Source organism: Anguilla rostrata, chromosome 6, assembly GCF_018555375.3.
Source record: "Anguilla rostrata isolate EN2019 chromosome 6, ASM1855537v3, whole genome shotgun sequence".
Taxonomy (NCBI): Eukaryota; Metazoa; Chordata; class Actinopteri; order Anguilliformes; family Anguillidae; genus Anguilla; species Anguilla rostrata.
The window spans coordinates 6207651-6220539 of record NC_057938.1 but is presented as its reverse complement, the minus strand read 5'-3'; the positions used below and the strand labels follow the sequence as shown (position 1 = coordinate 6220539).

At 47.9% G+C, this 12889-nt stretch overlaps 1 protein-coding gene across 2 annotated transcripts in view; it reads left to right on the top strand.

Annotated features, from left to right (window-relative positions):
• The window catches only part of b4galt2 (UDP-Gal:betaGlcNAc beta 1,4- galactosyltransferase, polypeptide 2), a 125494-nt gene that overhangs the window by 103329 nt on the left and 9276 nt on the right, over positions 1-12889 (top strand). For both annotated transcript variants that reach the window (XM_064341742.1, XM_064341741.1), the window contains exon 6: positions 11768-11872. In XM_064341742.1, the coding sequence (XP_064197812.1) occupies positions 11768-11872 (105 nt within the window). The remainder of the gene's footprint in view (positions 1-11767; positions 11873-12889) is intronic.

Here is a 12889-nt window from a genome sequence, read left to right as displayed (position 1 = left end):
CATCTTTGCAGTGGCAGCTGGGAGGTGGCTCATCCTGTTAAGCTACTGTTCTAGAGCACGAATGGACCCCGCAGTCTGGGATTTAAACCCAACCGTGCCCGTGCCGACTGTACCTGTGGCCCCACAGGGTGATGCCTAATTGTGGGTAGCATTGCCCTGGATTAGGACTTGCTGAGTCATCTGGGGTCTGCCTCTCATTGCTCTCTTGCGGCCCCCGCTGGTCGACTGGGTGCCCCAGGTTTAAGTGTCTGCAGTGACCCATGTCTGTGAGAGCTTGGCTTGTGAGCTGTGGTGTGAAAAGAAGTAGACGGCTACATTATGCTCTTCGGAGGAGATTGTGCGCTTGTTTACGTTCTCCCGACCAGTCTGCAGAGATTGCAATGTGTATAAGCCTGGGCATTCAAAATTGGGGAGAAAAAGGGGAAAAAGACCAAAACCTATTCAGATGAAAGTAATATTGTTCTTGAACCGTAAGTATTTTTACTTCCATTTTTCTAAGAGTGGCTGAAATTCTTATGGTCTTGTAAGACTTTTTGTCTTTTTTCATGCACCAGCAGGTAGCACCAGAGTATGTTCTGTCCGTCGGGTGCCGCATTAGCAGCATTGGTGGCGAATGGGGGTGGAAATGTGGGTGATCACGGCCTTGGCAGAGTCCTCTTTGTCCAGCCCACAGCTTGGTCTCCGGTCGATCGGAACGAACGGGGAGGCTTTTCGAGGGACTCCTGCAGGCAGGACGGCCGCAAAAGGAACGGTCGAGTTCGACGCGACCGCGGGACCGCCAGCCCTGAGGCAGCCTTGTTTCAGGAGCCAGCCCCTCCTGAAATCGCGCCGCCGCGCTGATCATTCCGATCCCCCTCCATTCCAGGGGTGTAATGCAATTAAACGCTCCACGGCACAAAAAAGATTTGCAGAATTTCTGGCTTAAGCCAATCAGAGGGGGCAAAGGCGGGCGGGGCCGGGCCGGCTGTCGAAAGAGCATTAATCACTGTGCGAGAGGAATAGATCCATGTTGATTTCTTTTCTGAGAAAAGAAAAAAGAAGGGGACTTTTGATTCGGGCCCAATTAGGGTTTTCTTACGCTGACACAGATTGAATTCAGAAATTGTGGAAGTAAGCCTGAGGATTAGCCCGAGAGGGCAGTGCCTGTGTGGTGCGACAGCAGTTTCTGACTGACTGCAAGATGGCAGCCTCTCCTGCGTGTGCAAGGAGATGTTTATTAAGTTCTGGATGATGGCCTGTAGCTTTCAGTTACCTCTGGCACGTCTGGCCCCCTCCCTTCCTGTTCTCTTACTTGGGGTAAGCAAGTTTGCGTCCCCGTTCGGGGTAAGGGCAGGGCAAATCCAGCACAACGGGGCCACTGGTTGTTCCACCCAGCGCTGAAAGCGTATTTATGTGCAGATTTTCAGTGTCTGCATGGCTGTGTTTTTTTTTGCACAGACAAGGTGAAGGCAGTGTGTTTGTTGTTGAGGTGTTCATTGTCAAAGGCTTCATCATCTTTTCTTTGTGATGCTCCACGGGTATTTCTAAGGATTGAGTCAGCTCTTGAAAATACAAGCATACACCCACGTACGTGGACACATGCTCACACACACACACACACACACACACACACACAAAGAACACGTACACGTACATACATGCATTACATACTTGCGTGAATGCATTTATGCACATGCACACAAAAGCAAACTCAAAAGAGTTTTGCAGTGTAGTCAGTACAATGCACTCAAACTCCTCCAATCCATCAGGCTGAGTAGTCTAAAACAGGAGCAAGTGATAACACATCAGATTCTGACACAAATACGTTACTTCACCCAAAGGCTGCTACAGCTTCATAAAGCTGTACCCATATAGATAAAGGCAGACATTCATTTATGCTGGATAGCGTTTTATCACACAAACATGTCCTGACATTCACCCACAATCTTTTTTTAGATTTTCTGAACCCCTCCTTTGGAAACGGAGGCCCTGTGAGAGCGTGCTCTGGGTCTGACGAGCTCGAACCCGGGCCTCGATGATCTCTGGTTTTCCCTGGACTTACCTTCCAGCCGGCCACTCAGCCTCACCCCCGTCTCGCTTGTCATTGTCTTGATTGAACCTGTATTGCTTCCCTCCCCCGGTTCTGAGAGAGGCGGTTATTGCTTTCAAGTGGGAAAACCTGCTGGACTGCAGCCTTCCTGGAGTGGAGCTGAGGTCACTTCGGGTAGCTTCGGGGGGGGGGGGGGGTCACACCGTCGCGTTTTTTCCCAGTAACCGCGTTAAAAGCTGCTGACTGATGGTATGGTCTCAGTCGGTAAGTATAGGTCTGGATATGGAATAAGGGTGGGTTCAGTTTATATGTGAGTTTGAGTGTAGGAGCGCAGATACTGCGGATTAAACCAGATGGTCTACTCCCGAGCGCCTTCCGCCCTCCCTTAGCAGGAGGCTCCCGCGAGTGAAAAGGAGTATCCGGTGCTTCCTGGCGTCTGTTTGAGAGGCTGTGTTTGGGCTTGGTTGCGCCCCCTTAACGACTTCTCAGAATATGCGTCGAATGGGAGTGCTTTAGCTAGCGACAGCGGAGGGGTGACAGGCTTTCAGTGTTCAGAATACGCAGCTGGCCATCTGGTTACTTTCTAATTATATGTGTGATATGAGGTTTATTAACCTCCAATGAGGTGTTCCTTCAACTGCATTTACCCGTAGTCAAACAGACCTGGATGAGTCTTGGGTGATTATCTAATTTAGCTTCTGTAACGGTATTTCATATTTTCATACTGCAAAAGTTATTGATGACATACATTCATATAGCTACAAATACAGTGCCAAACTTGTAATGGTGTTTTCAATGACCTCTGGTTAGCTACGGTAACCACAGGACTCCAGTAATTAGCTTCAGTAGCAAGTGTTTAGCAAAATAAGGTTTAGTGGAACACAGCTTGAGTTAACAGATTTAATATTCTTTTAAAAATGCTTTCATAGTCTGGAATATTAACATGGTATGAGCTAATGATTATGCAAGGGTGTTACTTCAAAATTGCAGATGTAAAATTGCAGCAGGTGTCTCTACCAACAAGTGTTAAAATTGAAATATTAATTTTCTGTCTGAAAAATTAATTATTTCTTTCTATGTGAAAGAATTTGAACATTATTTGCTCATACTAAAATTCCACTGAAATTTAACAAATGTCCAAGACAATATACATTCATTTTTAATGCACGTTGTTTCCATTTGCTGCATGTTAATAACTATGTCTGTGATTTGTGCACTCAGCTTGTGTACAAAAGCTCAGCAGCTGGCTAACAACATAATGGTCGTTTCCAAAATGCCGTCTCCATGGTTATAACTGAATGCTTTCTTTGTGTCCGTAATAAAGCAGCTAATAATCCATTGAATCTTCAAGGATGCATTTTGGCAATAAATTTCACGGAGAGGGACCGTTCAGTGTCTCCTGCCTCGCACTCCATTTGCTTTGGAAGCGTTCGCTCGTGAGTGGGGGGTCATGTGATGCGTTCATACTGAGGAGGAGGGGACGAGTGTAGCGGCGAGCAAATTGTGATCTGCGGACTGTGGCCTGTTCGGATATCGCAACTGCTCGACTCAATACCGCGCTTAACTTCTTAAAGCCTCTCGTATCGACTCTTCGTCCCGCATAACCCGTATCCCCCATCTCCCCCGGTCGTTTGTCATGGCCGTTGGCTTGGCTGCTGTGCACCTGAGACGTAGCTCAGGGCTTGTCTAGAGGGCGAGAGTGCAGCGTCACGAAACCGCCAGCGTTTCTGTTTTTAAGACCGAAAATCCCTGAACGCAGCATTCGCGTCTAAATGATCAAATTACTTCCCGGCACGAATCAAAAGTTGATACAATTAGCATCGGTCTGGTTCTCGGTGTTTCTAAGCCTGATTCGGCAGTGTAGATTATGAATAGAGGAGCTGCGCTTGAAACCCCGAGATTGTTGGTTCTTTTTTCCCAGCTGCGGTGCTGCCGTTGTACCCTTGAGCAAAGTACTTAACCTGAATTGCTTCAGTAAATATTCAGCTGTAAAAATTGATTGTATTTAAAGAATGCAAGCTGTGTAATAAGCTCGGGAAAAGAGTGTCTCCTAAATGCCTAAACTCTACTAAATTTAAAATATGATTCTTGGTCATTTCAAGTTTAAACTGTCTGCAGAAAAAAAGGGTTTTTATGTAGTCACGTATTCTCATACGTCCGTTAGCCAGCAGTAAGGCTGGCTGGCTTTTGTCATCATCTGGAGGAGAGACAAGTTCTGTGTCTACACAGACGCAGTTTGTTTAAAATTGCATGTAGGTACATGATGCTGCACATCACATCAATGTTTAATTTTTGACTGAAGCTTTCTCTTAATTAAGGAAGTCTACAGAGTGCTCCACGCGAGCGTAAAACCAGTGATCCGAGCGATACGTGCGCGGTGTGCATAATCAGAGCGCTGCAGCCGCTCGCTAGAAGGGCTATACAGTGTTATAGCTCCTGCATGCTGTGGGCTGTACAGTGTTATAGCTCCTGCATGCTGCATGCTGTACAGTGTTATAGCTCCTGCATGCTGCATGCTGTGTGCTGTACAGTGTTATAGCTCCTGCATGCTGCAGGCTGTACAGTGTTATAGCTCCTGCATGCTGCATGCTGTGGGCCGTACAGTGTTATAGCTCCTGCATGCTGCATGCTGTGGGCTGTACAGTGTTGTAGCTCCTGCATGCTGCATGCTGTGGGCTGTACAGTGTTGTAGCTCCTGCATGCTGCATGCTGTGGGCTGTACAGTGTTGTAGCTCCTGCATGCTGCATGCTGTGGGCTGTACAGTGTTGTAGCTCCTGCATGCTGCATGCTGTGGGCTGTACAGTGTTATAGCTCCTGCATGCTGCATGCTGTGGGCCGTACAGTGTTATAGCTCCTGCATGCTGCATGCTGTGGGCTGTACAGTGTTATAACTCCTGCATGCTGCATGCTGTGGGCCGTACAGTGTTGTAGCTGCTGCATGCTGTGGGCTGTACAGTGTTATAGCTCCTGCATGCTGTGGGCTGTACAGTGTTATAGCTCCTGCATGCTGTGGGCTGTACAGTGTTATAGCTCCTGCATGCTGCATGCTGTGGGCTGTACAGTGTTATAACTCCTGCATGCTGCATGCTGTGGGCCGTACAGTGTTATAGCTCCTGCATGCTGTGGGCTGTACAGTGTTATAGCTCCTGCATGCTGTGGGCTGTACAGTGTTATAGCTCCTGCATGCTACATGCTGTGGGCTGTACAGTGTTATAACTCCTGCATGCTGCATGCTGTGGGCCGTACAATGTTATAGCTCCTGCATGCTGTGGGCTGTACAGTGTTATAGCTCCTGCATGCTGTGGGCTGTACAGTGTTATAGCTCCTGCACGCTGCATGCTGTGGGCTGTACAGTGTTGTAGCTGCTGCATGCTGTGGGCTGTACAGTGTTGTAGCTGCTGCATGCTGTGGGCGCTCTACAGTGTTATAGCTCCTGCATGCTGTAGACTGTACAGTACTGTAGCTGCTTCATGCTGTAGACTGTACAGTGTTATAGCTGCTGCATGCTGTGGGCTGTACAGTACTGTAGCTGCTGCATGTTGTGGGCTGTACAGTGTTGTAGCTGCTGTGGGCTGTACAGTGTTGTAGCTGCTGTATGCTGTGGGCTGTACAGTACTGTAGCTGCTTCATGCTGTAGACTGTACAGTGTTGTAGCTGCTGCATGCTGTGGGCTGTACAGTGTTGTAGCTGCTGCATGCTGTGGGCTGTACAGTGTTGTAGCTGCTGCATGCTGTGGGCTGTACAGTGTTATAGCTCCTGCATGCTGTGGGCTGTACAGTGTTGTAGCTGCTGCATGCTGTGGGCTGTACAGTGTTGTAGCTGCTGCATGCTGTGGGCTGTACATTGTTGTAGCTGCTTCATGGTGTGGGCTGTACAGTACTGTAGCTGCTGCATGCTGTAGACTGTACAGTGTTGTAGCTGCTGCATGTTGTGGGCTGTACAGTATTGTAGTTGCTGCATATTGTGGGCTGTACAGTGTTGTAGCTGCTGCATGCTGTGGGCTGTACAGTATTGTAGCTTCTGCATGCTTTGGGCTGTGGGCTGTACAGTGTTGTAGCTGCTGTGGGCTGTACAGAATTGTAGCTGCTGCATGCTTTGGGCTGTGGGCTGTACAGTGTTGTAGCTGCTGCATGCTTTGGGCTGTGGGCTGTACAGTGTTGTAGCTGCTACATACTGTGGGTTGTACACATTGGCAGCCATGGCGTGTCTATACAGTGAATTTTGCGACGATGCTGGAGGTCTTCGTATGTTTGTTTTTGTTTTTTTTTAAAGCAAACTGTAAGAGACATCATGGGAGAGCTGTTCAATGCAGTGACATCTCATATGAGTCGTGGAAAGAGTGAAAGATTGATACTTTGAGGGCATGTTTTCATGTGCCACTGAGCCGCATTGCGATAGCCATCATTTACCTTTACCGTCCCTTTCACAGTGATGAGTCAGGCGTCATTTTCGCTCATTTCTACTGAGAAACACATACGCAGCTTTACTCGTGCATTGTGAACGACGTTCACTACTTTCAGAGCCATTTTATCTCACATTCCACACTGTGCGTTTATTCTGAGGAAAAAGGTTTTTTTATGGCACAGAGTAGGTGTTAGGATCGTGCTGTTGCTCTGATTTCAGTTTCTCTCTACATTTGGTGTCGGGAGATGTCTCTGTCTCCTCTGTATAAGGGCCTAATTCAATCATAGTTTGTCATTAACTTTGTCCGTAACTCACAATTCAATTTAAAAGTGTTTGTTTTTTTGTCTTCACAATCACAGTTTGGCAAGTTTATTTTAGGGGAGATCTAAGCTCACCGAACTGTATTTGTGAAGAAAAGAAATGAACACTGTAATTGCATTACACTGTGAGTTGCAGATGTTGAATACAAATGTTGAGTGAATCCAGATATTAAATATTAAAATACAGGATGCTCATCATTTCTAAAAATATTTACAAGTGAGCTGCTGCCAGAATTGAATGTACTTTTCTCTAACTTGCATATGCAAATTTGCACTGTAAATGCTGGTATTGGGCAAACCCGTTTCTTAAGCACTTGCTGACTTCACTAAATTTGTTATTGCTGTTTGTTTCTGTGCATCATTAGCTCTGTGTTTGAAAGGCAAACTTCTGTCAGCAGGTAAGCTTGGCTGTGGTATTCAGTAGTGCAATTTAACAGTCCATTTCCATTGGCAGAAACTGTTTGCATCACTTGGATGGTTTAAAGCAGGAATTTGGTGTCAGGTGAGTTTATTGAATTCGGGTGAAGGCAATTCTGCATTTACATTGGACTTTAATGCTCTGGATTTCTGAAGGAGCCCCTTGACAAACAAAGTGAATGAATCATCTGTTGTGTGAGGCGGGATCCATTCTGTTTACTGCGTAGTTTTACCGTTTCTCCAAGGTCAGGAAGAAATGATGCATCATCGAAGCTGAATAGAATAAAAACACATGCATATTTTTTTTATTTGGAGCAATCGCAGACCCACAACCTGAAATAAAATGACAATAAAATCTTAGCAGATGGCCGAATGATCAGAAGTCACTTTCATCGTACTGTAAATGTGCAATGTTGCGTGTGAGGAGTGGAAGTGAGTGGGAGAACGGCCCTTGTGTCTGCACAGATGACGGAGTTTAAGCCAAATTCAACAAAGACGGAGACGGAGGCTGTGCATCTTCATCAAATTGACCACAGAAATTCAGAGAAAAAAGGTGTCTTCTCTGCTGGACCAGTCACACTGTTATAGGGGACAATTTGGTGCACCCACAAGCATGGAAACAAGCGTCCCACCAAGTCTTACGTCAGAGGCTGATTGGTCAAAATTGTGTGGGGGCTATTTTCTATTGGCTAGAAGCACCGTGTGGGTTGCTGAGGAATTGCCTGTCTCACTCAAAGAATCAGGGCCCTCTGACTGCACATTATTTCATAGCCTTGGGGGTTTTCTGCCAGGCAAGTTTCAATCCCGTTCTTTGAGAAAGGGGTCTGCTGGGTGCCTGTCAGTGGAGGTCATGGGAAAAATAGGGTCCTGACCTAACCTGTCTTTCCCCATTTCCTCTCCGTTTATTCGGGCTTCTCTTCTGTAGCTTCCTAGAGTTTTTTCAACCCCCCCCTTCATGCGCATGAACCCATCGATCAGTGGGGAAACCCCAGCCTTTTTTCTCACCATGGCATCATGGACCCCCCGCACACCCCCCCCCATCCCCACTCCCACCCTACTAAGGACCCCACCCCACGCCAAGCCCCCCCCCCCCCCCCCCCAAAACATCCATCTCCGTCTGCTTTTCCCAGGCTGCTTCTCCCAGTGCGTTGAATGCTTTCTGGGTCAGCTGTCCACCATGTTATCACGGGATAATGAGGAAGAGGAGGAGGAGAATGAGGAGGAGGTCCTCATTATGCATCATTCACGGCAGAGCTGACTCTCTCCTTCAGCTCTTGACTGTAACGTTTTCTTTTTTTCCCTCTCCTCATCTGGGCCTGAGAGAGAGAGATGATGCGGAACGGCTACGCCAGGCTCCGGTCGGAGCAGCGTGTCGCTCACACGACGCGTGTGAGAGACAGAAAAAAGCTGAGGAGATGGATTATAATAACGGTCAGACTGTTCGGGGCGGTAGGGGCGCGTTGAGCCACGGAGATTAAAACAAATGCGATTGTTTTCCAAGAGACAGCGAAGACCGGCCGGCCTCTTCAGGAACTTTCTGAAGCCCCGTAGAAAGAAAGAGAAATGGTCTTGTGCTCGCTCTGTGTTGGTGCCATTTAGTTTTTTTTCCCCGGTTTGGCATTTGCATTAATCCGGATTGATGAGGCTGTGATGAGGTGAAACTCTGTTTGATTGTTGAACGGTCACCAAAAAACATTAATGTCAGGCTTGACTGGTCCCCTCTGTGGGAGAGGACGGTCCGATGAGGATCTGACCATTCTGTGAGGAGTAGACACACACACACGCACACACACGCACACAGCATGTACTGACCGCAAAACAAAGCGCATACATCAATACAATACATGTAGCCAAGACATCGAAAACCAGGCTGTGACCACAATTCTTCATTCTGTTCACACTTGATGTGTGTGTGCCTGCTCATGGGGGGGAGGGGGGGGTGACTGTTTATATATGTGCGTCAGGGATAATCCACAATGAGCTTGTATGAAATAAACATATGACATAATGCACCGCACTCCCCACCACTTACGGGCTGTGTGTACATCATCTCACGGTTTATATCTTGCATGTGCACATCTTGAGAGGGATTTACAAAGCGATGGAGAGAAATAAGCCTGCGTGCTTTGCCCACCAAACGCTCGTGTTTAGATTCGACAACATCCGACAACATACAACATCTTGCGCTCCCCGTCCCCGTGTTGACAGTGCCTGTGCTTGAAGTGGCATTGACGTCACGAGAACGTTCATCTCGGCAAAACCGTATTTCACCGAGGGGCGTGAATGGCTGCATGCTAGCCGGTAATTGTGATAGATTAGTTTCGTTGTGTTGTTTCGAGCGGCTCAGACGCCGGTTCGGAGCATCGCTGGGTTTCTCTCTCGGTTGGGTGGGTCTTTTGGGCGAGTAGGCGTGGCGGGTCCATCGCGCACAAGCTGTTCCGCGGCAGGAAAGCGTACCGTATATATACAGTGCCTGATGCGGCTGTCCGTTTGTTTCTGCGCGCGTGAAGAGAAGCACATTGTGGCGGGTGTGAACAGAGCATCTGTGGTGTTGCACAGCCCAGGAGCCTGCGTCGCTATCTCTGCCCGTTCAGTATTCACACCTCCACCTCCAAACCCATTACATTACAGGCATTTTTAGCAGACGCACTTTTCCAGAGCGACTTACATCGTATCCGTTTATACAGCTGGATATATACTGGAGCAATGCAGGTTAAGTACCTTGCTCAAGGGTACAACGGCAGTGTCTTACCGGGGAATCGAACCTGCGACCTTTAGGTTACAAGACCAACTCCTTAGCCATTATACTACACTGCCGCCCACCGGGCCGGCCCGGGCCTCTTACGCAACGCAGCGTGGACCGCGTCTCTCCTCGCATCTGCAGCCCGTTCTCCGACCGCCATCCCACTGAAGCCGAACGTCTTCGTCCATTTTGCATTTTGAATTCCCCAATCACGGTGCAACGCTGGAGAATTGTGTTTTTAATTCCGCGTCGTATGTTCGTTCTCTGCGTGCGTGCGTGCGTGTATATGCGTGCATGTGTGAGGAGGCTGCATTTCTTGGATTTCTTCTGGTGTGAAAAGTACGATTTTTTTTTTTTTTCTGCACAGAATTACTAGAGATCTGGAATGGTTTAAAACTCTTTTTCTGGACTCTGGCAGTGGAACTTTCGGCTTATTTCCACTCGCCCGCCTGCCTGCCAAGCCTGCCTTTTCTAATTGCTTCGTGTGATGGGCACTGTGAGACCCTGGGCTCAGGAAGGAGTGCCAGTGTCCAGCATCTGACCTATTTTAGCTCCACAGTTATTAACAGTATTTTCTGCTGACAGAACATCTGTACAGTGAAGCAGTGCTACTTTCTCTCTTGCTTGGAGGGGGGTGGTGATCTGCAGTACAGGCCTTTCCCCATGCTGAACATGCCACTGACGTGGGTGTACTTCTGCACATCACTTAAAATGGAAATGGGATATACTGAAAATGTTTTGAAATAAGATGCATATGAATTAGCAAGATATTGCAACAATGTAGACACCACTATATACGTATGTAGACACACAGAAATGATTTCTGCTTTCACGTGTTGCAATATAGGCTATATTTTTTTAACGTTCTGCTATGAAATATGTTTATCCTTATATTTTCAAAACAAGTCCTCTTATTTACTGTATATTGCAGCATCTTTCGTTTGCATAAGGGTGGGGGGGGGTAATTAACCCTTACTAACATTGGTACTGGGGAGGGGGGGGTGTGAACATCACAGTGGCCTGAGTGCTGTTCTATAAGCTACCCGCGGTGGTGCCCCCGATGTGTTCGTTGCGCCGTTTCCCAGAGTGCACTGCTAATTATCGGCCCCTCGTGACTGCGTCTCAGCGGGGCCGCTCTGGAGCCCCCCTGCCCCATGCGCTGGAGCGAGAGGGAAAGAGCGAGTTCGGGAGCCCCCCTGCCCCGTGCACTGGAGCACGCTCGGGGCGAGAGAGAGAGAGAGAGAGAGAGAGCGGGTTCGGGAGCCCCCCTGCCCCGTGCGCTCGAGCACGCTCGGGGCGAGAGAGAGAGAGAGAGAGAGAGAGCGGGTTCGGGAGCCCCCCTGCCCCGTGCGCTCGAGCACGCTCGCGAGAGGCTGAGAGAGAGAGAGAGAGGAGAGAGAGAGAGAGAGAGCGTGGGTTCGGGAGCTGGCTGATTGATTTTCCGTGTCGCGAGGCAGCTTAGCAGAATAACAGTACAAGACAACAACCCCCCCCCCCCCCCACTCCACGTCCCCATTTTATTGCATTAGTGCTGATGTTCTGTACTGTATAAGACCGTCGTGTAGGCAAGTTTATCTCCGCGCGCTACATGACATGTTCAATGCATGGGCTTGATGAGTCGATGAGCTGAATGTTTGGGGGTAAGTGACTATATATACAATGCTCCTGAGAGTATATATATATATATATATATATTGCATTAGTGCTGATGTTCTGTACTGTTAAGCGCGTCGTCTAGGCAAGTTTGTAATATATATATATATAATATATATATATATTCTTCCTCCACAGAGTACTGTTGGTGCCTTAAAGCCCACGCCCTATTGATGCACTGGTTTTTACCGTTTGCATAGGATCACACTGAACGGCATGAAGGTGTCCCGACCGGACGTGCTGATTGGACGCTACAGGATGATCAAGCACGAGAGAGACAAGCACAACGAGCCCAACCCACAGAGGTGAGCACCCAAGCCGCCCCCCCCCCCCCCCCACAAAAATCCCAGGCCCCCATGTTCCTGCCTGAGGCCTTCCTGCTGCTTCTCCCAGCCACCAAAACAGCAAGCCAGCGCTCCTCACCTTCCCTGGCAACAGACGCCTTTATTTGAGTTGGGGTTCATTCCAAGAGCATGTGATTGATGACCAGAGGTACAGGAGATAAAAATCCCCTGCTGTTGGCTGCTGGGTGGCTCATCCTGTTAAGGAACTGTACCAGTGCAAGGTGTAAACCCACCGAACCGTGCCAGTGCTGGCTGTGGCCGGCAGCCCTGCAGGGTGACTCACATCACCCAGGGAGGGCAGGGCTTCGGTCGGATGGGGCGTCAGGGTCTCATTGCACATTGTGATTGAATTTTTTTATTATTTAAAAAAAAAAATCACAGCAGTTGTTAAATGCTGCTGGATCTGTTTTGAGCAAATTATACAGTCGTGTATTATTATTTTGACTTGCTGATGGCAACTTCTACTTTCCACACTTCTCCTAGTATGAATTCAAATAACTAGTTTTTAAAAATGCCAGACGAGGAATGTTTGGCGGCCTGACTTATGAAACACTTATTGATTTTTGACTACTTTTTGGAAAAAAATACCCCGTATGATGAATTCTGTTCAGACTCACCCACTTTTGACATTCTTTTGATAGTACTGGGTAGTGCTGGACAGCAGTGCAGTGTAGTGGTCAGGGAACTGGGTTTGTAACCCAGGTTTTATTGCAGGTTGCAGGCTTGATTCCCAGGTAGAACACAGTCGTTGTACCCTTAAGCAATGCACCTAACCTGAATTACTTCAGGTAATTCAGCTGTATAAATGCATACTATGTAAAAAATGCAAAAAGTTAAGTCGCAGTGGATAAGACCATCTGCTGAATGCCTGTAATGTAATGTAATGCAATTTAGATCATAACTAGAGGGTTATGCTGTTTGCTCAGAATAGACTACTGCAGACGTTTTGTCAGTTAATAAACCATCCAAATGTTTGCT